The sequence below is a fragment of the Heterocephalus glaber genome, unplaced genomic scaffold, assembly GCF_053883595.1.
Source record: "Heterocephalus glaber isolate CG9 unplaced genomic scaffold, H.glaber_assembly_v1.0 deba00001571, whole genome shotgun sequence".
Classification (NCBI taxonomy): domain Eukaryota; kingdom Metazoa; phylum Chordata; class Mammalia; order Rodentia; family Bathyergidae; genus Heterocephalus; species Heterocephalus glaber.
In genome coordinates, this window is record NW_028258356.1 from 3597476 (window position 1) to 3624941 (window position 27466).

Genomic DNA, 27466 nt, shown 5'->3' on the forward strand with positions numbered 1-27466 from the left:
TATAGAACACTGATGAGATAGAGGAACTCAGTTTGTGAAATAGTTGAACTTTCATATCAGTTTCAGAGATAAATGCTCAGTTATGCCAAGTAACATCCTTATCTTTTCTGAGCATTTTGGATTTTGTCATTATAGTAAAATGTGTTTTAACTATTTGTAACTGGCATTCTCTTAGCAATTAATTGTTGTTTTCCCAGAAGTATGTGCTTAGGGTTGAACTATGTCTGTATATACAGATTAGTGCAAAAATATTTTATCTATGGTCCATATGTCTTTGAGACACAATAGATTAACACAATAGATTAACAGGGGAATAGAAAAATTTTCTTAGGCAGTCTTTTATTCACTCATTTATTTATTTATTCATTCATTCATTTATTTATTTATTGCTACCGGGGATCGAACTCAGGACCTTGCGCTTGCAAGGCAGGTGCCGGAACCACTGAGCTAAATCCCTGGCTAGGCAGTCTTTTAGAAAAAAGGCAGAAGGAGCTGCATGAGTAATAAAGGCATATAAAATCCAAAAGACTGACTGCATAGGTCACTGTACTTTTTCAAAATAAAACTAATAAAGTTGATGCAGGGTCTTTGTGTCAGATACTGAAATGTCTTGTTTGCAAGGGGTAAAAACTTTGAATCTGTAATCATCTAAAATTTTTCTCAGTAATTTAAAATTTAACTCAGAGGTTCTGGGATATAAGTGTGAAATGTGATATTTGTATCCTCTTTTCCACCTATTCCTCTCCTCTTGTTTGCCTATTTTTTTCCTCTTCCAATTTTTCCCATCTTTGCCTACTTCCTCAAGTCTCTTGTCCATAGGTTGAATTCATTTTTACCTTACATAGTTCTCATTAAGAATTTGGTAAAATTTGATACTTTAAAAATGTTTTTTACTGTTAGATTAATAAATATTTAAATTAGTCCTTTGCTATGAATGAATGTTTTTGGATTATTTAGAAGAAAATTGTCATCGTACTCTGATAATTTCAGTTTGTTCTCTTTACCTTTTTGATTGATTTGCCTACATTCTTAGTTCCAATTACTTCCAAGTGCTCTAGAAACCTGAGGCATTTGTTACAAAGGTCTGTACAACTGATACTAATGGCATAAAATCTTGTCTGCCTTCCTTGTGGTTTTGTTGTTTATTCTCTTTTCACTAGAACTAGTACATTCCTTGATAAAGAGATCATGTCTTTGTTTCATTTGATGTGCATCAGAATTTACTAATGCTCAGCATGAGGTGGTTTAACAGATTTTTTGTAGAATAAACACATGAATCGTTCCCCAGTGCTCAGTTTAAACTTCTACTTAGAGTAGGTATTCTCCCCCAAAATTAATGTGAATAATATATTTAGTTTCTACCTTAACCAGTATTGGCACATTCTAATAGATTGGCCATATAATGCCATGTGCATACATGCATGTATGTACATATATTTAGGTCTTGCCTGTGAAGACTACTCTCTCAGCATCTGTAGTATGTACTTTACAGTCTGTCATTTTTGTGAACAGAAGTTTTAATTTCTTCATTTTACCTTTTTCACAATAAATGTTCTCCATGTTTGGCTTTTCCATGGAGGATGTCTGGGGATTTTTCTAGTCTTTATTCTAAAAAGATCTCTTTTAGTATATTGTCTACTAATATTTTTTTCATAGTATTTGGGTGAAATAGTAGTATGTGTTCCTCAAAATAATCTGCACTATTATTTTTCACTGCATTGCTGTTTTTGAATGTGTGTTACTGCTGTTTGACTGTTTTTGTTGTATAGCTTTTTTCTCTCTCTCTCTCTCTCTCTCTCTCTCTCTCTCTCTTTCTGTCTTCTTTTTTTGAGCCACAGGGATCGAATTCAGGACCTTGCACTTGCCAGGCAGGTGCGGTGCCACTGAGCTACATTCCTAGCCCTGTATAGCTTTTCAATTCATGTAATTTTTATCACTTTTGTCATGATGGAACCTAATATCCCTAGATTTACTTTTGTTAATATTTATTCTCATTTAATGTATGTCTAGGCATAGTCTTTATTATTATGGGAATATTTCTAAAGTACAAATGTTCTAATGAACTTTCTTATATCCATCATCCATTTTGCCAGTTTAATCCCTCCCTTTTTTCTTTCCACCTCTGTGCATATGCCTCCCCTCCTTTCTCTCTTTTTTATTTAATTTCTGATACAAGTGAAGTCTTTTGTATATCCATTGTTGATCTTACTTGCCCTTCTCCAGGAATAAGTACTTTTTCAAAGGTGGTGTCTGTCATTTTGGTGATGCTTTTTTATAGCAGAGTGGGTAGCAATAGTCATATTGGTACTCCAATTCTATTCTTTGGCAGTGTCGCAACAGACATTGTCCTGTTAATCAGTGAGTTAATTCTGTCCTTAACAGGTCTGTTTGGTAAATCTGGAGAAACTATATCCTGGAGGCTTAAATTAGTCTATTAAAATAGTTATTTAATTTATTAAAGAGAAACAGCTTATTGGGATCAGTACCCTTGAAAAAATTTTTAAAAGCACTGTATTGTTTCTATTCTAATAGATAATTCTAATAAAGAACTGTTGTGCTGTTAAAAAAAAGTGTGAGGGAGCCAAGGTAATTGTTCTAAGGTTTCTCACAAGGGTTATGGCAGTAGGTAATGTAGAGGGATTGGGGCACAGGGGTTAAAGGCTTCAGAATGATTTAAGAAGTTTGAAAGCATTTGTTTGGTGCCTTCTAGTCCCTTGCCTCAAAGGTGGGTAGGGATTCTACCCGACTGTTTTAGCATGGAAACAAGCCAAAACTCAAACTTTGTTGTGTCAGGACTCCTTCACACTCACATGTTCTTGAGAACCCGAACGAATTTTTGTTTATGTGGCTGATATCCGTTGTTTATCATATGAATGATTACTGCTGAGGAATTTGTAAATATTTATTGATTCATTTAAAAATAACTGTATCCCTAGTACAACTTAGCATGTTACATTTTAAAATAAAAAGTAACTTTTCCCAATGAAAAAAATTCAATGAGAAGAGATTTAAGTTTTTCATGTTTTTTATTTTTTTTCCAAATTTTAAGTTTTATTAGTGTATGTTTGCAGTACGTAATGATTACATTCATCGTGGGGAGTTGGTACATGTACATAACACATCTTAGTTCTTATATCCTCTTGGTCTCCCTTACCTCCCCTTCCTTCATCTCTTGGTCCCCTTCTCCCTATTTCCTATCACCTTTTATTTTTCTCTTTAATTATTTATGCTTTGGGTTGCTTATGTAATAGCTGGGTTTCCATTTCTGCTCCTATATTCAGTCAGTTGCAGCATCACAAATTGTATATAGTCTTTTGTGCTTTGAGAATTAAAAGTGATTACAAATAATATTTTAGTATGTCATAAAAATAGTTTTGACCCCACATATTCCTTGTTGTCATCAAAGCTAAGAGCTAATAAGTTAATTCCAAAAATGTGATACATGTTAAAGCTAAAATTACTTTTATATCATATGATAATTTGAAGGAATATTTAACTATGGAAATAATAGAATAAATGTTTATTTCCCAAATATGTGTTCATTTCACCAAGTCTTTTATGCCGGGTACAAAGTAAGTGTATTAGTCTTCTGCTGTTATCCCTGCATTCTTCTTTATCTAAATCAGATAGAGGGAGAAAATGATCCTTAGTTTGAGACCAAGGATTTTTTTCTCTTCTTTCCCTTTTTAATATCATTTTAGTTTTTTAAATTAGTGATGTATTTTTTAACATAACCAGTATAATAGAAGTCCAGCATTTGTCCTTAGATACCATGTGATGTCCTTAGTTATCAGTGATAATATATACAATAAAATATTTATTATTAAATGTTATTTATGTGATAACAATTATTTTCTTTTAAAGCATCAAAATTTTGAAGAACAAATGCAAGGCATGAAGACCCAGTTAATTCAGCTGAGTACCTTACTTCGATTATTGGACAGTGGATTTTGCAGTTACTTAGGTAGGTTGGGTAGAATACATTCTATTCGTAAAATGAATTATTTATTGTTGTTTGGTAGTTTTTAAGAAATTACAAGGCCTGGTGCCCTAGTATACACTTCTAATCTTAGCAATTTGGAAGGCTGAGTCAGGAGGGTCGTGAGTCAAGTCCAGCCTGGGCCAATGTAGTGAGATTCCATCTCAGAAAAAAATGGAGCTAGACTGTAAATTTGAATTGTTTCCTTGAAGCAGTAAAAGGCCAATTAAATATAAAGGGCTTCTAATCACCTGAAATGCATAGAAAAATTTCAGTTTGAGAAAGATCCCTGTGTTCTGACATAATTAGCTTACGGGTAAGCCATATTTGTATTTTTTTCTTCCATGTAGAATCTCAGGACTCAGGATACCTATATTTTTGCTTCAGATGGCTTTTAATCAGATTTAAAAGGGAATTTAGTTTTCTGGATATTCTTCGACTATGGGAGGTAAGTTCTTAAATTATTATACAAATATGATATTCATTATAAAAAGAAACAATTTATTCTGGAGAGTATAAATGGATTGTCATGGCCTAATTAAAATTGCTGAGGAAAGTAGATTCTAAAATCTTGATGTATTTTTAGCTGGTCCTTAGAAAAATTAATGATCCCAAACCTATTATATGGTCTTCTGGAACTTCTTTCCTCAAGTTACAATCCTTACGAGATTTCAGGCCAACAAGTATCCCAGGTTCCCTAGACCACTCGCTACTTGTGTTCTTTCTTTGGGAAATTTGACTTTTTGTGAGGCCCTATCACATTCTGGCAGATATGTTTAGCATTCAGGGTAGTTTTGAAGAGTCAGTCAACTTGAATTGGCATTTTAGTTTGCAGTGGAAAGTGTTAGGAGGAGTGACTTGTGTTGCTTTTTCAAAGAAAATTAAATTGCAACTAAAGAATAACAAACATGCCACCTTTTGGATTTAATATATGTAGATAGTTTGTTGGATTTATTACTAGTTTTTCTTTTTTGTCAAGATAAAAATTGAAGGGATAGCTAGTTTAAATTGCTACCACAGGCCCATTTCTCTCTTCTCCACTCTAGAAGAAATACATGATCATGTTTTTGGTGTACATCTTTTTACTGCATTTTGTACCCAGGGTAACTCTTGATGAAAAAAGTTGTATTAATATATTAATATAATATAAAGTAATATATAATAAACATAAATGTAATATAACATAAAACAGTTATATTTTATTAATATCTATTATTAACAGATCATTGTTCTTTTTAATGCAATATTGTTAAGATTATTGATTATTGCCTTACCCCTCCCCACTTTGTGGTTCTTTGGATTGAACCTAGGGCTTTAACACTGAGCTACATCCCCAGCCATTTTCAATTTTGTTTTTTTTTTAAAATTTTGGGACAGGTTCTCACTAAATTGCTGAGTTGCCCAGGCTGAGGGTGAGCTTTTGATCTTTCTGCTTCATTTTCCCAGAGTGGTGGGATTATAGGTGTGTGGTACTGTGCCTGGCTTTTGCCTTATCTTTATAAAAATTTAAGGGATGACAGAAATTCTCCTAAGGAAAGAATGAGGAGAGAAATAGATTGCTGTAGTACTGATAACTGTGCTACTGTTAGAGAAGGCAGTATGCTAATATTTGCAACTTAATAAAAACTTTGAGGTTAATTCTTTTGTAATTAAACTTTCAAAAGTTGAATTTATTTTGAAAATTATTCAACTTCACTGGTTTTTTAAAAAGTAAAAACATTTCAGGTATACTCTAATAGTATTGTTTTTGTGGATCTTTTTATCTTTGCAGAGAAGATAATAGATACATTAACCAAGGAGAAACTAAGGTCCTAAATCTAAGGGCATTTCTTATATTTAGGAAGAAGTGGAGCTGTGTGCCCCCCACCCTTGAGAGGGGGATTGAACTCAGGTCCTTGCGCTTGCGAGGCAGGTGCAGCACCACTGAGCTAAATCTCCGGCTCTGAAGTGGAGCTGTTAATCAAATGTTTTATATGTTTGGATATAAGTTTTGGGTAGTTGACACTTTGTGTCACAATTAGGAATATTCTCAGTTACAAAATATGTGAGGTTTTACATATTTAGAATATAGAGCTAGCTGGGTATTTTTGGTTTCATATACTATATAGTTCTTTTTACAGTTTTCACGTGTTTTTTTTTTTTTTTTTTTTTTAAGGGACCAAAGGTTTATAAGTGAGAACCTGAAGGTTTAGAAAAATGCTGAAAATGTATCCAATCTTATACCTTAAACTCCACTTTGTGGCTGTGGCTCCTTAATTCATAAGACATCATTTTGGCTCTGCACAGTGATTTGCATACTGTAGTTATCTGAAGAGCCAGAGTTGTAATATGTCAAGTGTTAAACCCGATGTTAGTTTGTAGTGAAGATGAAGCTCTTTCACTTCTTATTTGCTAGTTAGAAAAACGATAGTGACTGTCCCAACTGGGCAGCTTCATTGCCTCAGTGTTCAGCTTGTATCAATGAGGAAAATATTCTAGAACTGATAGTTTACTAAATTACTCTTCTACTTTTTAAAGGTAATGTGGACTGAACTGCCATGTAAAAATTTCCATCTTCTTCTCTGTTGTGCTATTCTTGAATCAGAAAAGCAGCAAATAATGGAAAAACATTATGGCTTCAATGAAATACTTAAGGTACTTATTCCTTTAGTTTAGACTGTTTTGGCTCTTTCCTCTGGTGCTGCTGATACATAGAACATTTATGTGGAGTGTTATTGAATCCTTTAGCTAACTTAAATTGTATCAGTAACACTTAGTGCTAGGACTGGCCTTCTGACAATGTCATTTCCACCGGAGTATGTATTGGCTAGTTACTTTTACTGGCTAATTTGGAAGAAAAGGAAATTCAGCAAATGTTGTTTTATGTAGTTTAGTTTTGTTTTTTTTCTTGTAGTTTAGTTTTTTGAAAAATAATTTTTACTTAGAGCTTTGAGATAGCTGTCCTGACTTGGGACAGCTGCTATGTTTAATGTTCCATAAGCTTATTAGCTATTCTTTAGCTTTAATACTTGAAATAATCTAATGAAAGATATATTGGATTTCTCGTGTATTTGTAGTATGTACATATTTTTAAGGGTTTTATCTGTGGTGCAGTATAGCTGTAATAAATTGTTTATATAGTAACTATAGTGCTTTCAGTTTTTTGGTTTTTTTTTTTTTGGTACCTGGGATCGAACTCGGGACCTTGGGCTTACGAGGCAGGCACCGGAACCACTGAGCTAAATCCCCGGCCCTCTTTCAGTTTTGATTATCATTTTATGTTATTGATATTTTTTAGCATATCAATGAGTTGTCCATGAAAATTGATGTGGAAGATGTACTGTGCAAGGCAGAAGCGATTTCTCTACAGATGGTAAAATGCAAGGTACACAGTGTTTTTAAATAATTGCAAGATTTTGTTTTAGGTTTTCTTTTGGGTGGGATAAAAAAATATTTTTCTTCCTAAAAGTAAAATAAATGGCAGTTTTAGTAGGTTGAGGGCAGGCGCAAACCATTGATTGGCTTTTTGTTTACCATAATAGATTTTCAGCACTTAATTAAAAACAGTTGACTAATTATGCCAGATCGGAAACATTTAATAATAAGGCAGAATAGCAAAAGTAATGAAAATATTTCTGCAGTTAAAGAGGCTGTGTAGAATTTAAGCAATGATGCATTACCCAATCAAATCAATGAATACATAATCTATTATTAAATATGCAGTATCCCCAAATAAAGACAGATAAAATTAAGTGTTTCATCTGTCATTATATTTATATCAGATCAGTCAAGCTTTTAATGATTGCTAAAAACAAGACAAATTTGAAGTATTGTCTCAGTTCAAACCAAATCAGTATACTTTTGATTTTTCTTTTTTGGCTTTTGGATTTGTTAGTTTGTTGTTTTTTGAGATAGGCTCTTGCTTTGCAGTATAGGCTGGCTTTGAACTCATTAGCTGGGTCAGGCTGGCTTTGAACTAGTTGACAGTCTTTTTGCCTCTGCCTCCTGAATGCTAGGACTGCAGGTGTGCGCCACCATGCTTGGCAGCTTTTGCATTTTTATAAGAATTTTTGTTTGAGTTTCATGTCTTTTTTTCATAGATCCAGTTACTTAGTTTAGTTCTACATTTATTTGATAGATATTGTTCTAAAACATGTCAGTATATGCTACTTACCTTTAAGAAACTTCTGTTTACTTAAGGAGAGATAGTGTAGATAAGATATTACTATAAAGAAATAAAGCAGTAAATACCAAGTACTAGAAAACCATTGTGTTTGTGGTCATTCTTGGGTGGAGAGTGACTGATTTGGAAGAGATCCAGGAATTACGTAAGAAAAAAAAAAGATGGAGGGAGCAGAGGAAGAGTAGGGAATGAAAAAAAAAAAAAGAGAGAGAAAAAAGTTGTATTATGTACATGTGTTGACTCCCTGCAGTAATTGTAATCATTATGTACTGTAAACATGTACTAATTTAAAAAAAACAGATGGTTAGAGTTTCATTTGGAATGGAGAAGGAAGGCCCGAGAAAAGGATATATATTTACACTGTAAAGTCAGATCCTGAAATCAAAGTAGTCTTAAACAGAAGTGTTACTTTTTGATGAATTTTCTTGATAAATGAATGATGGTGTTGTGTTTGATTTTTCTTATCAAGGAATTGCCACAAGCTGTTTGTGAGATCCTGGGGCTTCAGGAGAGTGAAGTTACAACCCCAGATTCAGACACTGGTGAAGATGAAAGTGTTGGCATGACCTGTCCTGCATCTGTGTTTCAGAGCAGCACCTTGCCTACCCTTGCTACCAGTGGAACCAGAGATGACAGCCCAACACAGATACCCTTGTCCCCAAATGTTAGCAGATTAACACCTGCATGATCATTTGTCTTGCTTTTTTTTTTTATTAAAAGACAGTTTATTGAAACCCTTTTTCAAGTACTTGAAAGGTGGACATTTAAAACCTTGATATTGATCATGCTTTAAAGGTTGACGGAAGGAAAGTGTACTGATATTCTTGCATTAAAGCTTTACAAAGTTTTAAACTAATTATTTTTGTAGTTACTTCCACCAAATAGCCTTTCCTTTTAAATAACATTCCTTAGTATTTTTATAGCCAAGTACATTTTATTTTCTTGCTGAAGAACTGGAATTGGGTAAATACTACACGTGGATGAGTTGGAAATTATGCACTTTGAAAAACATTCACTTTGTTTACTCTTAAATTTAGAGGTTTTTGGATTTGATTAAAGTAAATGTCGAGCCTTCATATAGCATTCTAAGCTGAGAAGTAGATTGTTGCTCAGTGTTGAAATTTTTAAAAATGAGTTTGCTTTTTCCTATTGTTTACAACAAAATGCTCAGCTTAAATATTTATGCTGGTTGAATGTGATTTAAATTGGACATGTTCATCAGTGCAATTTAATGTGTAGATAAAGACCTATTTTGACCATAATAAGTGGATTGGCAGTATCTTTTTTACATTGAACATTTCTTCACTTGTATATAAAGACTATAAGTACTATTTATGGGTATAAGAAAGGATAGGCATATTTTCTTTAACTGAATAAACTTGACTATTGATTTATATAACCTGATTCAATGAAATTAGCACCTGGCTTCAATATGAGATTTTTTCAAAACTATTTTCTTAACATTTATTTCATGAGACTGCATTCAACCTTGTACCTGACATAATTTTAAAATTAATTGCTTGTAACTTTACTAAAAATGTTTATTATCTTTCCTAATGCATTAATTGATTAATCAGGTCTTTAAATTTTTATAAAATACTCTTTGCAAAAAGCTTATGTCAAATATTTCAAGATATTATCATGTCTTGATACTTTTTTGTATATGAATGAAGCTGGTGTTTTTACCATGCAGTATTGCATGATTTTAAGTTATGTGGAATAAACATAACTGATTCCATTTTAATTGTAATTTGTTAACTCTGTACATATCATTAAAGTAAATTTGAAATTAAAGTAGTGTTTCCAGTTAAATTACAGTAAGAAATATTCTGCTAATTCATCAGAATTAGAGCAATTCAAGGTGCATCTCAGTACATCTCATGTTTTTATGTTACTGAAACATTTCAGCTTTGGAAGAGATAAACAACTCCTTTTATAACTAAAAACATTTTTATCAGCATGAAAATGGGCATGTTGCCTTGGAGGACAATTATCTGACTCAATAAAGTGGCTTATTACAGTTGATGCTAAATAGTGCAAAGCAAAGTTTGTGAAGTTCTGATACAGTGCAGTACATAAATTTTTACCCCAGAAAGTTAGAGACCAACTGAACTTTTTCATGGTTGAGTACTAACTGGCAATCATGACAGTAGAAACATTAGATTTTAGTTTTTAATATCATGTGTGCTATCTTTCATCAGTTAATAATGAATAAGCCTATTCAGAAAAAAGTAAACTGATCAAAAACAGCATCTCCAGCTTTTCATTTCCTGCTATTCAGGAAATTGCTTAGAACATCTTGATGTCCTTCTTGTTCTTCCTGGACAGGGACTTTTTGGGTTTTTTCCTCCTACATAATATATCTACTTCAGACTTTTGTAAAAAATCTTAATTAGTAAGTTGCACTTTTTTCAAGTTTTATTGCACAACTGCTTGTTAAAACATTTTTATTAAACACCACATTTCTGTCTAGCATATTTTTGTATGGAATTGATGATACTACAGTATCTGGCCACAAAAATCCAGTTAATATACACTGTATAAACTCAAGCTGTTCCAATTGCTGTTATGTAGTTTAGATAAATTTCCTTAGTGTAACTTTTTAATTTAGTTCAGTTTTTTTCAAGATGTTCTATCTGCACCCTTCAAATGGTACAATATATGATGTGTAAAGCTGTTAAAATTCAGGTAATTTCAGCTTTAACTGATAAAGGTAGTTTATTCTTAAGTCTTGTGTGAGTCTGTGTTTAAGAACCTTCATGTTTTGATCATTTTATGTGACTAGACTCTTCAACTCTACAATATTATGAAATTTAGACCTGGTGATTAGAAACAGTCTGTTTTGAACAATAAGGAACATCCTTTAGGGATAGTGAATGATTCCTGCTATTGCCCAGATTGTTTATGGATGCCAAGTAACTTACAGGAAATTCACATATCATCCCCATTACTAAAAATAGTTTATATAAAGTAAACCAAAATTTTTATTGATTCTAGAACTTGTATACAACTGTGTGCCAGGGAAATGCCATTCTGGCTTGGGCATCTTTACTTTGAGTTGTCAGAAGATGCACAAATTATTAACTCAGATGGACTTTTGCAGTGACAATCTGTAATTGATGTTTCCAACACCAGACTAGTCTGACTGGAGGCATAAGAGTCAGTGGGTTAGTAGGCAGCTTTAAAAACGGCTGTTTTTAAGGTTGCTTTATGTGTTACATAGTCTGATTGTAGAGGCAGGGACTACAGTCTTTTCCATGAGGTCACCGATTTACTTTACAAAGCATTGTTCTGTGATGGAGTCATCAAGGTGCTTCTGAGTGCTCAGCATTTGCATGCTGCAATCATTGCCAGGGCACACATGGTGTCTTGGTTACTTTTCTTGTTGCTGAGACAAAATAGCCAACACCCAAAGTTAAAGGAGGAAAGGTTTATTTGGCTCAGTGTGTAGAGATTTCAGCTGGCTCCAAGCAGGTGGCCTGGCAGAGGGGCATCACAGAGGAGAAACAATTGATGGCAGACAGAAGACAGCCAAAGCAGCAAGCAAGTGACTAGCAGCAAGTCTTTCTGTCCTTTATAGCTTATCCAGACGAGTAGCACTCACATCCTTAATTCTAGTGCCCTTAATTCTAGCATTGCACCATGAGTCAATCCCAGTGTCACATACTCTAGATCCAGCCACCTCTGAAAATCCCCACCTATAAATGCAAGAGGCTTGGGGCCGGGGGGTGGGGGGTGGGGTGTGATATGTAGACATAAGCCATAACAGTGGGATATAGGCCTAAAGAAAATTTTGGTTACATTTTGTAAAATAGTAAATGAGCCAAACATTTGCTAACCAGGAAGTCACTGGGAGTTAACATCTACTCCAAGTGAAAAATATAAAGATTAAATTGCCACATTTACTGAATGGAATTATTTTAAGTATTTTTACTTTTTGTACTTTTTTTGAGTTACTGGAAGTTGAACCCAGGAGTACTCTACAACTGATGTACATCCTTAGTCCGATTAATTGAGACAAGGTTTTTTAAGTTGCCCAAGCTGAGCTCAAACTTGTGATCTTCCTGCTCCTGCCTTACCCTCCTGAGTAGTTGGGATCACAGGTGTGTACCTGGCCTTTTTGTACTCTTAAAAGAATAAGAAGAATGTTATTCCACATAGATGCTCATATGCTCCCCTTTTTTCCCAGAAAAGAACAAAATTCAAGATACATTCTTGTGCAGATGTTAGGCTATAAAAGAAGTGAAATCCAAAAGCTGGACTTTGTTAACTTTCCCAGTTTTAATTAAGCTGCATAGTTCTTGAACAGAAACTTGGTTAACAGTTAAGGACTCTATAAAGGCTAATGGACTTCCCAGAGGAGAAAAAACCCAATCCTGTGGTTCTCACTGGCTTCCTTCATATCCTACTATTTTTCAAACTAGCCTTTACACTTTGCATTTAGTATGAATTGTGCTGAAATTTTATTGACAGGTGGAGATAGAGAAGGAAATAATCTTTTCATTGGCATCGGATACCCAAGAAGAGCTTCATGAACTACAACTTGAAGGATAAGTGGCTTGAGTCTTGGCAGCAGCACATCTTTTTTGGGGGAAAGAAATTGAGTAAAAAGAATTCACCAGTTAGGTCTTAAGTCTAGATGGCCCCCCAAAGCCTCATGCAGTCATAGGTTGGGCTTTTTCAGAGGTGGCTGAATCTAGAGTATGTGGTTAATTCATGGTGCCATGCTAGGATTAAGGGTACTAGGATTAAGGGTGGGTGATTACTAAATCAGTAGTTGCTTAGTTTGGCACCACCCTAATCCCAGTAGCCTGGATACAGTATAAGGGATAGAAAGAGGCTTGTCTTGTTCCTTGCTTGCTTTACTTCTGCCTGCCATGAATTGTTTCTCCTCTGCATGGCTGTCTGCCACGACATCCTGTCTTGGAGCCAGCTTTTTCTTGACATTGAATTTCCAGTTAACTTCAAGAGGGCTAGTAGTGAGGAAGGGAGGAAGAAATCCTCAGAATCTCATGTTTTACCTGTCAAACAGAAATTGGCAGGGTGGAAGTATTGGATTGTTCCAACTGTAGACCACAGATGCTTTAGCATCTCCTTGGTTGTCTCAGTTTATTTACAACACATTTTCCATTTCTTTGTACATACAATCTACTGCCTGTCAGGATTCACTTCCATTTTCCAGTTGATTTAAGGGTTGGTTTATCTCTCTCTCTCTCTCTCTCTCATTACTATTCTCAACAGCAACAAGTATCTGTTTAACACAAAACTTGCCTAAGTTTATGGACCCCTGTCATAGCTGTTCATCATGGCAATTTTTTTCTTTTCTTTTTTTCTTTTTTTTAGTTTTATTGCGACAGGCTGTTGCTATGCAGTCCAGGATGGCCTTGAACTCACTGTGTAGCCCAGGTTGGCCTTGAACTTGCAGAGATCCTCCTGCCTCAGCCTCCTGAGTGCTGGGTTTATATGCACGCACCATCATGTCTGGCTGATCATGGCCATTCTTTTTTTTTTTGGTACCAGGGATCGAACTTGAGTCCTTGCACTTGCGCAGCAGGCAGCAAAACCACAGCCATTCTTGATCATATGGTCCTCTTCCACCTGTAGAATCTTACATTGAGATTCTCTTTATAAGATGGTATCTCACTTTATGCTTTCTCTTTTCTTTTCTGACTTCCTTGCCTCTAACTGCTTAATCCAAACTAATTCTATTGCCTTACCTTATAACTGTTGGCTTCTTGCTTATCAGGGATTATGTAGATAATCACTTCATTAAAACCTACATATCCATATCTCCTCAATTTCTGCCAAGGATTCTAAACTAGTACCTAATTTTATATCACTCTGGTTTCACATTCAACGAGGCATAGGGCTTTAACATTTTGAGCATCCAACATCTGCCAACAACTATGTTAAGCATTTTGAACATGTTGCATTTAATCACATAACAATCAAGGTATAGGTACTTTCTTTGTTACATAGTACAGAAATGGCACTTTGAGAAACGTGAAGTAATGTGTTCTACTCATGCACAGACGCAAGTGGCAGAGCTAAGATCTAAGCTTAGCTTTATTAAAAACCAGTGCCTATTTACGCGGTAAATTTAAAATCTATCTTTTTACAATGAGTGTCACACACGCGTGTTTTCCACATTTGTTGTTAGGAGAAACTGCCCCCTTCTGGCCATCTCCCAGCTCCTCCCTGCAGGGGCAGAACTTACAACTTTCAGCTGATGATGTTGCTGTTTCCTTCTGTGTCTCTCAGAGTTTTAGTCTGTGTGTGTTTCTTCTACTTTGATTTTAATTTGTGGGTATTCACCATTCACTTTTCACATTGGAAGATGGGGACTTGCTCCTTTTCCCTTCAGACCCCATTATTCACATGCACACTTTATCTTTTACCATATAGTTGATGTAATATTAATTAGGTCAATCTTTAATGGTTATAGTATTATGACTTTGTAAATGCAGTTCTCAGGTTAAATGTGTTCCTCTTTGACCCTAAATTTTCATTTTCTTTTTTAAAATTAATTTTATTGGTACATTTTAGGTATACAATATAATGACATTCATCATTGGAAATTTGCACCTTTACATAATCTCTCTTGGTTCTTAGTTTTTCCCCCCTTCCCCTGCCCTCCCTTCAGCCCCTCCATCCCTCCCTATTTACAAAGATTTTGTTTCCATTTTTTCATTTTCTCATATTAATTCCATTCCTTTCTTTCCTTTCCTTTACCCCTCCCACTTCCCCTTCCCCTTGGCCCCTTTTCTTCCTATTTCACATTATTTATTATACCTTGTAGTCATTATTTACACTTTCAGTTTCTCACACTAGAGAAACTATTTCGTATTTACACATGTGTTTCCTATTTATTTCACTTGAGTATCACCTCAATGTGCATCCAGTTAGCTATCTCTCTAATTTCTCATTTTTTATGACTGAGTAGTACTCCATTTATTAAAAAAAAAAACCCTCCACATTTTCTTTATCCAGTCTCCAGTTGATGGGCAATTGGGTTGCTTCCAAGTTTTAGCTATTAGAAATTGTGCTACTATGAACATGGGTGGACATACATCACTGTGGTATGATTCTTTTAATTCTTTGGGGAAGATACCCAGCAGGGTAATAGCTGGGTTAAATGGGACTTCCAGTCCTAGTTCTTTGAGGTAACTCCATACTGATTTCCACAGTGGTTGCACCAGTCTACACTCCCACCAGCAGTGTACCAGGGTTCTTATTTCCCCACAGCCCCACCAGCATTTGTTATTGGTTGATTTCTTGATAGCAGCCATTCTTTCTGGGTTGAGGTGGAATCTTAGCGTTGTTTTCATTAGCATCTCTCGATTGACCAGTGATGTTGAACATTTTTTCATATGTTTATTTGCTATTTCTACTTCTTTGAGAAATGTCTGTTCATTTCAGATGCCCATTTTTGAATTGGGTCTTTAAATTTGGGAGGTCTGATCTTTTTAAGTTCTTTATAGATTCGAGATAGTAGACCTTTGTCCGAGGAACAGCAGGTGAAAATTTTTTCCCACATTGTGGGTTGTCTTTTCACGCTGTTGGTGGTTTTTCTTGCTGTGCAGAAGCTTTTTAATAAGAAGAGATCCCTTGATTGTTTGTGCTAGTTCATGGGCAACTGAGGTTTTGTTCACAAAATCTTTTCCTACACCAACGTCTCCAGACACACTCAGCCACCTCATCTTCAACAAAGGAGCCAAACACCCTCACTGGAGGAAAGATAGCCTCTTTAATAGATGGTGCTGGAAAAATTGGGCTTCAACTTGCCAAAGATTAAAACTAGACCTATATCTCTCACCATGCACTAAACTAAAATAGAAATGGATTAAAGATCTAAACATTAAAATAAAAACGCTGAACCGGCTTTAACAGAGGTTTGGTAGAACTCTAAATTTTCATTTTCATACAGGAGTTTTTATCAGAATTTTTCATTTGCTGATTTTCTGTATAATTGTCATTAATCTAGCCTTACACTCTTTACTAATATTTGAGTGGAGGCTTATCAACTGTGCACTTCACTGCAGGGTAATCTGATTACCATATTTTGCTTAGAATTCTCAGTGTTATCTTTAGCTTTCAGTGTGTTTCTAGAGCTTTCTTCTGCGCATGGTCAGATTCTTGAAGGAAGATTTGTCCCTTACTCTGGCTTGAGGGTAAATGCCTGGCTGTCAGTCAGTTTAGGAGTCTCAACATGCATTGTAAGCATTTATTTAAGCAATCTCTTTTTCAGGACAGTACCCACATTCTCAACTTTACTGGTGCTTTTAAGTACAGAGGCCCTTTGTTTTATCCTTGCCAGAGAGTAACCTCCATTTATCTACCCAGAAGAATAAAGGGGAGAGGGCTTGGCTATCTAGAATAGGGGAGGAAAAGATGAGACTTTATCTCCTTAGGAAAAAATAAATACAAAATCAGCTGTGATGGCACAGTACTAGAATCCCAGCACTTTCAGAGGCTGAGGCAGGATGGCAAGTTTGAGCCCACGCCAGGCAATTAAGTGATTTAGCAAGAGCCTGTCTCAAAACAATTAAAATAACGGTTGTTGTTGTTGGTGGTGGTGGAATGAAGCTCAATGCAAGGGCGGTGGGTTCAATCCTCAGTACTGGGTGGGGGGGGTTGATATATAATTCATGTACCAAATTGTTAGGTTTTAGTATATTTACAGAGCTGGGCAACTACCACAAGTATCTAATTTTAGAATATTTTTATCACTCCCTAAAGAAACCCTATACCTTTTAACAGTGATTCCCTACTTCCTCCCTCCTTGCAGCCCCTGGCAACCACTAATCTACTTTCTGGTTGTGTTTCTCTTTTTTTATTTTCTCTTTTTACATCTTCTAGACACTGTTTGTAAACAAAATCATACAATTTATGGTGTTTATGACTGGCTTCTTTAACATAATGGTTTCAAGATTCATCCACGCTGTAACATGCATTGCTACTTCATTCTTTACATTGCTAAGTATTCTATGATGCCTGGTGTCTTTTCATCAGGTGATATGATTTGAGTTGTTTGTACTTTTGCTATTATGAATAGTCATGAATATATATAGTTTTAATGGATAAATATTTTCATTTCTCTGGGGTGTAATTATCTGGAGATAATTGCTCACTCATATTGACAATGTTAGGCTTAACATTTTGAGGAACTGCCAAACATTTTTTTTCAAAGAAACTGCATCATTTTACATGTATCTGGAGTAAAATTGCTGGGTCATATGACAACTTCATATATAATATTTTGAGGAACCATTAAACTGTTTTCCAAAGTGACTGCACCATTTTCCAATACATCACCAGCAATGTATGAGAGTTTCACAATTTCTGTTTTTTCATCAATTCTTACTATTTGTGTTTTTTAATTTTAGTTATCCTACTGGGTCTAAAGTGGTATCTTATTGTGGGATTTTTTTTTTTTTTTTTTTTTTTGTATCACGGATCGAACTCAGAGCCTTGTGCTTGTGAGTCAGGCAGCAGAACCACTGACCTAAATCCCTGGCCCTTTATTGTGTTTTTTGATTTGCCTTTCTCTAATAACAATGTAGAATTTTTTCCATGTTTGCCAGTGTAAAAACTGGTCACTTTTTTTCTTTGTTGAGTTATAAGAATTCTTTATTCTGGATTTTGTGTTCTATGAGATACATGATTTACATTTTTTCTCCCACAAGGTGGATTGTCTTTCACTTTCTTGATGGTGTCTTTTGAAGGACAAAAGTGTTCAATTTAAATAAGATTCTATAACTTTTTTCTTCAGGTGCTTATACTTTTGGTGTTATATTTAACAAATAATTGCCAGAGTCACAAAGATTTGTTTTCTTCTAAGAGTTTTACTGTTTTAGCTTTTACATTTATGTCTAATCCATTTTGAATTAGGCTTTGCATGTGACAAATGGTCCAACTTCATTGTTTTGCATGTGTTTATCCAAAGATGTCCCAGAATAATTTGTTTAAAACATTGTTCTTTACTCCTTGAATTTTCTTGGTGCCTTCCTTGGAAATTTATTGTTCATAAATATAAGAATTTATTTCTGGACCATCAATTCTATTCTACTTAGCTCTATGTCTATCCTTACATATCAACCGCACTGTATTGATTACTGGAACTTTGTTGTAAATTGTGAAATTGCCTAACTGTGTCACAGACTTTGAAGACTCTTGTTCCACCTACTCTATTTACCCCCAATTCCAGAGCAGTTTGAGCATTTAGAGGATTCTGTAATGTAAATTGAGTTGCTTTTCAGTCTTCTTTATTGATAGTTTAAGGCTTAGCTTTCTTATGTCTGCAAAGTCTTTCTATGTCTCTTTCATCTCCTTTTAAGCTTCTAATTTTTCATTGCTGTTGTTATCCAATTTATGCTATTCTTGTGTGCTTTGAAAAGAAAAGGAAATCCTTTACGTTGCTTTTAATAGGATTTCAGAGGGAGCAAAAGTAGATAAACCTTAATAGCTTCAATGAATGACTTTTAATATAGTTTTTTTCTGCTTTCACATTCAAGCAGGGACATTGTTCTATGGATTTTTAACCCCCTCCCAGTTCTTTTCATTGCATCCTTTATGCTATTACCTTAATCCATGTTGTCATCTTCTGGCAAGACTATTTTAGATCTTAAGTTCTTTCTGCCTTCAGTCTTGAAGTCTTCTTCCATGATGCTGCTTTCTAAAATATCAATATGTTTATGTAATTGCCTTGCATAAAGCTCTTCTCATTGTTGACATTCACTTACAGGAAAAGATGAAAAGTGCAAAGCCCACACGGTGTCACTGAAAGTTTTTCACAGTCTGGACCCTGCTTTCCCTTTAGCCTTATCTCACTAGCACCCTTGCCCTACACCTACACTCTGTCGCTGTTGAGTAATGACAGTTCTCTATTTTCTTATGTTGTGACCTCTGCAGGCAACCTTCTCTTCACATTCCATTTCCTTATGACTAACAAATACAAATTCACCTTTGAAGATTCACCCAACTACTCTTCCAGATATCTCTCCTGACTCTCCTAAGGTGGTACTGAAGACTCCATCCCTTGTGTTTTTGATATCTTCTGTAGAGAAGTCATTTTGCTTTACTTTCTTATTTCATGTGTGTTTTTCTGCTTAGGCTGATATTTCCTTAGGGGTAGGCACTGTATCTCACTCATTTTTGCATTCTCTTGTTTATATGTTCTTCCTTGATTGTAGTACTCAAGAGCACATGCAGTGCAGAAGAACATGGGTTTTGGAAGCAGATACTCTGAATTTAAATTTTGCCTTGATCATTCTTTAATTGTGTGAAGCTTTGGTAAGCGATCCAAGCTCTCAATCCCCAGTTTATCCATATGTAAAACAGAATAGTGACTGCCTTGCAAATGTTGCAATAATTAATCATATTTTGACCCACATAAGTCTACAGAAAATGCTTAGAGCCAGGAGTGGTGGCACATGCTGTAATCCCAGCACTCAGGAGACTGAGGCAGGAGGAGTGCCTCGAGTTTGAGAGCAGCCTGGCCTACATAGTGAGTTCAGGGCCAGCCTGAACTACAAAGTGAGATGCTGCCTCAAAAAAAGTGCTTAAAATAGATATTGGTAAATATTAAGCACTTAATAATATTAGCTATTATTTTTATCACTATTTCTATCAACTTATTTTTTTATAGTTTATTTATTTATTCATTTATGGTATCGGGAGTTGAACTCAGGTCCTTGTGCTTGTGAGGCAGGCGGCAGAACCACTGAGCTAAATCTCCGGCCCTCTATCAACTTGTTTAAAATTGCCTTTACTAGAAGCTGATCAGTGCTGATCTGTAAGGGAAATACAAGTCAAAGGATAATTTTCAGAATTAGATCAAATGTAATTAAATACCCCAACTCCAGAAACAATTCAAATCCAGTCAATATTATTTCACCCACTCCTGTTTAAATTTTTTTTTTCATCTTGTTTTCTATAGAGGCAAACTGTGCCAGCCCAAGACTTTTAGTTTTCTAGTCAAGCACAATTGGTTAAGAGTTTTCCATTCTTCAGAGGATTGGTGAGATTTTCCTGTGGCATAGTGAATTTTGTGACTTTGTAAAGTTTAAGTAGTAAGAATATCAATTGATCTATGCATGGCAATTGCTAGATTTGGGTGTAATTACAAGTGGAGAGGAAAAATCCAGTGGCCGTCAAGAGCATTAAAGGAATGACTAATATATGACCATTAGTTTCCTTTTATTCCCACTCAGGAGGAGTCTAGGGTTAGTGTCTGAGCTACATCTATATGTGGATAAATCAAAGCTTCACATTTCCTTTGCAATACAATGGCCTGAACATCACCGTGCATACAGACATCATAGGATTAGCAAGCAGTACTTGTTATGAAAGCCGTCATACAGACTTGCACATACACAATATGTTCACACACAGCTGTAACACATCATGTCCAAAAAAAGCTTATTGACATAAAATAGTGGAAGGATTCAGCAGTGGCGATCTTTTATATTTTCCTACTTTTAGAAAAAAAAGCACAAAACCTTTGGGTTCATAAGTACTTAAAAACTGAGGCTGACCTGCCAATAGCAGGCTTGAGAGATGAGAGTTAACATCAGAGGACAGACTTTGTCTTACAAATAACATCCCCCTACGCGTTTCCCTCTACCCTCCGCCCAAATGGCTAGTCGCCCTATGAAACAAACAAATCGTGTCTTGAGCACAGATAACCCCAGGCTTCAGAGCTGTAATCTGACTGTGGCCATCAGCAACCAGAAATGAGTTTCTTTCTAATCTGCCTTCCATCAGGCCCCAGTCACTCATATAAAGGATTCTGGGGAGGGGAAGATTTGCATTGCTCTTGAGCACCAGGGTTCTGGACAGCACCCCGAGCACGCTGCAGAAGCGCGCCTCTTCCTCTCTCCTTTTCTGCCAGCGCGGCTACTTCCCCTCTAGTACCCCCTGCTGCCGAGAGAGAAAATTACATCTGGATCCATGCAACCGGCAATGATGATGTTTTCCAGTAAATACTGGGCAAGGAGAGGGTTTTCCCTGGATTCAGCGGTGCCTGAAGAGCATCAGCTACTTGGCAGCTTAACAGTGAGTACTGAGTACCTGGGACCCTCTAGAGTGTTTTCTAGGGTAGCGATCGTCCGCTCCTCACCATATGGACACCTGGTATGGAGGAAGCCCACATCCCTCAACTCCTTTCTTTATCGACTTGCCTCCCTGCTGCATTTCTGACCGCCTTCTTTTTCCACAAAGTAAAGCAGGTGTACTGATCATTGTGTGCTAAACTTTTTTTTCCTCGAAATAGAAAGCGAAGTTTCTGAACATTAAGAACGAGAGTGTGTATGAAGCAATGTCCTATATCCAAAGTTCGTTGAACTTTGAAGGGCCATTTATTATGAGGAGGAATAGGAAGAAGGAATTAAATCATTTCCTATGGTTTCCCCAAGATCTTAATGTCTCCTACACCTCGTTCAAGTCTACAATGACCAGCCTTTAAGCACAGAACTAATATTTATATTCTTAACTGCAGATTTGGTAATAAAAGAAGGATCAAGCTCCTTTCAAAAGTTGTCCTGCGTGCCTTGTTATTTCATTTAAAAAAGCTTAATTGATGGAGTAACGAAAGCAGTATTTTACTTGCTTTCATAAGTAAAGGAGTTTTTGTATTTAAAATATTAATAAGAGGAAAAAGCAGAATTTGCAGAATTTTAGGTCCTGATTTGAAGTAATAGTCATAAGATTTAATTTAAAAACCAGTACTTTTATATCATGGCAAGTGAAATAGAAATGTATTCAGGTTCCTAGTCATTAAAAATATTAAATGGCATTTCACTGCTGAAGTATCAGTTTATCAATAAATTTCAATTCAGTTTGTTATAGAAAAGTCTGTTTTAATATTGTGGCTCCAAATATGTGCCAGAGGGTTGCATTGTACTGATGCATTATTCCTGCTAACAATGGTAGAAAGTAATCATGCCAACTTGTGTAGAACTATTTAAATCAATTTGCAAAAATCAGGACAAAATGTAAATAGATTTTATAATATTTGAATATGACTCTTTGGATAAGATATTATATTGAGGACTTTGGAAGTCATAATGAACTGCTAGAAAGAAAACAAAGAAATCTCAGAGTTATGGTTAATGCAAGTCCCTTTCATATAAAAAATGACACTTAAATATATGAGATTTGTGTGTTATGTGGTGAAGAGGAAGCAGATGTTGAGAGTACTAAGACATTTGAGCTTTTAATGACTAAACATATTGTCAAATGTCAATGTCTACTTCTCTCTCAAGTCATAAATAATAAAATACCCAGTTCTATTATATATACATCTAGCAAGAAAGGCAATACTAATGTATAAAAGTAAAGCCAGTAGAGAAATCAGAGGAAGGCAATGGCAAATCACTATTCACTGGGTTCCACATGAAAAGTATGTTTCTGTTTCATGAGGACATGACAGATTGATGTGATTATATTATATTATCATTTTCCAGAGGAATAGTTCTGTTTACTCAACTGTGTTATTTGCATATAAAGAATGTAAAATAAGCCATCAGAGTTTTGCATTGTGCGTCAATGAAAATTTTCTTATTTTTTAAAATTTTGCATTTCTGACAATATTATCTGAGTTGCTAGAATCCACTGTTATTACTCTGATTCTGTTCTTTACTGGTAAGGATTAGCTAGCTAGTTTTCTTCCTTCCTTCTTTTCTTCTTCTTTTCCCCTCCTTTTATTTGAGGCTGAATATAACAGTCACTTTTCAGTCTGACACAGTTTGCCTGTGGGCCAAATCTCTTCCATGTGCAGTAGAGTCACACTGACTTTCATGTGACAATGTGGGTCTAACTGCAGAAAGCAAGGTTATCCATTTCAGCCTTATGTCCTTACATACTCAAAGTGAAATAGATATCTTCTATTTAAGATTTAACTGAAGCTAAATTTGCCATTCTTATAATTATATGTTGGATTTTATTTTTGTTATGTTTAGTAATAATCAGTATATAATTAGTAATACTTTATATATAATTGATTTAGGCCAAAAGAGCAAACTTTATGCTATAAAATTAACCCAGGAAAAAAGGGCAGGAGTTATTCATACATGATTCTTCATACTTAATGATGGTTAGAATTTTGTTGCCATTAAAGTGAAACAAATATGATTTCTCTTTAATTTCAGCCACTAGATTCTATTTTAGAGCACGGAAAATAGGGTCCTAGAGTGGAGTAGAGTAACATTTAGAACAGAAAGTTATTAGTATCATGACAAATTCACCTTGAATTTTTGAGATTGGTGGGACTTCCAGGTTATGAATAAAATGCAGGGAGAAAAATCTAACTATGGAAAACTCTGGAATACTAATAATTATTGTGTTTTTGATTTCTTGAAGCTAAATAAAGCTAGTTCTAGCAAAAATGATGAGAAGAAAGGCAACAAGGGAAGCAGCAAAAGTGAAACCTCTGCCGAGAGTGGCAAGACAGCAGTCATATTTTCCTTGAAAAATGAAGTTGGTGGATTGGTAAAAGCACTGAGGCTCTTTCAGGTAAATGTAAAATATCATCACACAACTTTGAAAGTGACTGTGTGCCTCATTATAAACCTATCATCTGTTATGAAACATTACTGAACCATTTTCTGGGTAATGTGGTGAAAGATTCTAAGGAACCAAACTTCATGAGACTTTACAAAACAAGTTTGTCTGCCAAACAATGAAATAAACAGATTTTCATGAACTGTGATTTATTAATTCAGAGTTAGCCTGTTAGGAATTCTGTAGACTGTTGCCAGGTGAGAAAGTTCATAATTAAAAAATGTGAGCACTACAGTTGAAAACACAAAAGAAGCCAAAGAGGGTATCTTTAAATATCAAGAAGCTGAAGTTTGATTTGATTTGTTAAAATTTGAATTGTATACATGTAATAAGAGGATATTTATTGCATAAAATGAGATGGAGCTTCTGCTAAGCCTAATTGCTTCATGATCTTAATGTATCTTTTTTAAAGATGAGGTTCTCCTCATACATAAATTGTAAGGCTAGCTCGCCTTGTACCTCATAGAAATGTAGTAGCATGTTCTCATGCTCAAATCTGTGGTTTGAGCCTTCAAGAAAGAGCCAGGGAGGGGATGAGGCTAGGAAAGCCCAGGAAAGCCATCGGTTTCCTGCCAGTGACCACCTGACAGACCCTCCACCTCTTAAGGACGCACCCTCCCTGACTGAATGCATTTTATTTGGGGGCATGGCTGTTCATTAGGGTGGTAAGGTAAGGAGCCTATCTCTGCCTGGTCCCTGGAGCTGCTACACTGTGGACAATGATGGGCAGAGTTACTCTCCAGGGATTCAGACCTGTATTCCCCTGGTTTGGTTAAGGAGCAGCTTCCAAGGTTCAATTTCTTCATTTGTAAAACAGCAATAATACCTACCTCACTGGGTTGTGGGATGAAATAATATGAACGGAAGTCCTTTGTGAAGTGTGTGGAACTGAGGCATTATTATGATGCCTGTATGATGATCATAGAAGGGAAATTAGCCTGATTTGGCAAGTATTCCCTTTTGACCTTGAAGAAAAAAATCGAGTACCATAAACAGTGGTAATGGAAATCTGGGGTAGTATTTTACACATAATTATGTCATCTAGGGCTGTGTCCACACTGAGCCCAAAGGCAAGCCGATTCAATTAGACAGCTGGGCACATTGGGAAAGTCCCTGGAGAAAGATTTAACACCTCTAAGTTTTCACTCTGCCCACATCTAATGTAAGCCAAACCACTTCAACCAATGGACATTCAAAGTCCAAAGTGACACAATGTATATGAAATTACTTGAACCTTGAACTTGACATTAATGTTACTTTTATTATCAGCCAATTTAGAAAATACAGCATTATTGTAAAGGCTAATAAAAGCAGACAGAGCATTTAACTTCTTGGTTACAAGGCTTGTTTCTTTATGAGGAGAGGATGCTGTTTGATTTGAGCCTATTCAGGCACTGAAAAGTATTTATACTGCTCCTATGATGAAACTTCTGAGATCATCTAGGATTGTATCAGGACTTGGGCTAATAATTGGAGTGTACCTTCTGGAGTGATGGAGAGGTGTCTGCTTATGGGGGTATAGTGGAGAACTTGGTCTTCAGTTAATTTAAGAGAAAGACAACTATGCAATGGGGAAATTTATACTTGATTTTTAGGCATTCAATTACTTTTTTCCTTTGAATATCTTACTGCAAGATTTTTACCTCTGAAATTCATTAAGGAATGATAGTTGTAGCAACACATTTTTGGACAAAGCTAGCCTGGAGGTTGCCGAAAGAGAATAATTACTAAGTGGTTAGACTTAGGGGATATTATTATTTTTGACCTTTTGTTTTGCCTTCTGACTGTGCCATAAGTAAGTTACTAGTTTGATTTCCTTTTGCTTTCTTAAAAAATAGAATCTCTCTTGACTGCTTTTCTTGCTTTCCTTACTTTTCTTATGATTTGGGTTATGCTTTGGCCAGCATTTCTCAAATACTCAGGCATTTTCATATCACCTTACCCATTTCTACCTGTCATTTCTTTTACTCACTCATTTTTAAAAAGATTGCTTCATTTTAAAACCTCATTTCAAACAAGTTTTACATCACTATAAAATTGCAAGTTTGAATTTTAATTGTTTTTAAAACACACATAAAATACAAATCTTGGGATGAGATGATAACATATGGTAGTGGACAGTTATATTTTTTTCCCCAAATAATCATATATCACCAGTGGGATATGGACCACTTTGGGAAATGCTGATGTTTATAATTATGATACATTTTATGGGGCCCTTTGTGTATTTTAAATACCCTCCTCTTTTTTTTTTTTTTTTTTTTTTGATGGGACAAGACAACCTGCACAGAGACAAAACCATACAGGTTTCTTATGGAGACAGTAGCTGGAAATGCTTGTTAGTCAGTCAGAGAATAAGAAGGTTGTTTTTTTCTCTTTAGTGGGTACTTGACACTGTTGCTTAAGAACCAAACAAAAAAGCATTTCTTTTATTGTTACCTGAATGTGAGTTAAAGATGTCACTTAATGTTTCCACAGGAAAAACATGTCAACATGGTTCATATTGAATCCAGGAGATCACGGCGAAGAAGTTCTGAGGTTGAAATCTTTGTGGACTGTGAGTGTGGTAAAACAGAATTCAGTGAGCTCATTCAGTTGCTGAAATTTCAAACCACCATTGTAACACTGAATCCACCGGAGAACATTTGGACAGAGGAGGAAGGCAAGGGCAGGTTTTGCTTGTTGAGTGATTTTTGGAATCTGACAAACGTTGTGAAGGGGAACACAATCTGTGAGGTAATAGTTTTGAACTTGCACTGTTTTTAACAGAGCTAGAGGATGTGCCTTGGTTTCCCCGGAAGATCTCTGAGTTGGACAGATGCTCTCACCGAGTTCTCATGTATGGTACTGAACTTGATGCTGACCACCCAGTAAGTATCTGGCAATATCCATCTCACAAATGCTTTTGCAGCTCTGCCCATAGGCCAAGCAGTGAGCTGTAATGGTCTATTGTACAGAAATTTATTATGTACCCTTCCTAACTGAGAGCAGACTGTGTGATGATAAAGCTTCCCAGCACACATATGTTGCCTACAAGCAGGTTAGAAAGATGGCATTTCCACATAATATTTATTTGTTAAAGGGTTGGATAGAGGAGACTCTGCACCCTGAAGATTATTTCTGTGGAATTAGACAGGCTGAAATATACTTGTAGATGGTGACCCTTGGAAAAAATGATTAACTGCAATTGGTCATACCTTTGGGATACTAGAGAGGACTAGGCATGATGGGGCTCAGTGAGAGAATAAAAGTTTTCTTGCCATTTTGCTTGACTGGAGGTAGTTAGGAGTAGAGTAATGTAGTTGACTTCAGTCTCAATGGAAAGGCAGAAGGTTTTAAAATAAGGCTGTGATGGGAGATGTATCTCTCCTCACATCTACCCTGAATCTATCTACCACCATTCTCTCCTCTACTCCAATAAAAATGACCATCTTTAAAGAAATATGGTACGTGTGTAAGCATTTCTCATTATTTCCCCTCTCCCCTCTTTACATCAGTTTTTATTTAACACAAGAGACCTGGAACTTCTTTATGATCAGAATGAAGTACAGTTAATAGCCTGGGAGAGGTAAGCAACACAGTCATTCGTTACAAACAGTGTCTTCCTCCTCTAGTGCCCCTTGTCTGAAAATGGATAAAAGAGGGAAATCCAAGCAGATAGTCATGCTTATAGGAAGGCTTTGTGTGATGAGGGTAATAGGTTATAAATATTCACACTATGTAAACCAGGGAATCTGATAGTGTAACCATACTCTTATGCAGTG

General features: G+C 35.7%; 2 protein-coding genes across 5 annotated transcripts in view; both read left to right on the forward strand.

Moving 5' to 3' along the window:
* Tbc1d15 (TBC1 domain family member 15) overlaps positions 1-8997 on the forward strand; it is a 64858-nt gene extending 55861 nt beyond the window's left edge. For all 4 annotated transcript variants that reach the window (XM_004845029.4, XM_087192434.1, XM_087192435.1 and 1 more), the window contains 5 exons: positions 3865-3964; positions 4330-4427; positions 6497-6613; positions 7257-7343; positions 8611-8997. In XM_004845029.4, coding sequence (XP_004845086.2) covers positions 3865-3964; positions 4330-4427; positions 6497-6613; positions 7257-7343; positions 8611-8829 — 621 coding nt within the window. In that variant the 3' untranslated portion in view covers positions 8830-8997. The remainder of the gene's footprint in view (positions 1-3864; positions 3965-4329; positions 4428-6496; positions 6614-7256; positions 7344-8610) is intronic.
* A 188-nt stretch (positions 8998-9185) lies between these two features.
* Positions 9186-27466, forward strand: part of Tph2 (tryptophan hydroxylase 2) — a 113472-nt gene continuing 95191 nt past the window's right edge. The window contains exons 1-4 of the mRNA XM_004845027.3: positions 9186-21197; positions 23502-23654; positions 26181-26364; positions 26472-26572. Coding sequence (XP_004845084.1) covers positions 21093-21197; positions 23502-23654; positions 26181-26364; positions 26472-26572 — 543 coding nt within the window. The 5' untranslated portion in view covers positions 9186-21092. The remainder of the gene's footprint in view (positions 21198-23501; positions 23655-26180; positions 26365-26471; positions 26573-27466) is intronic.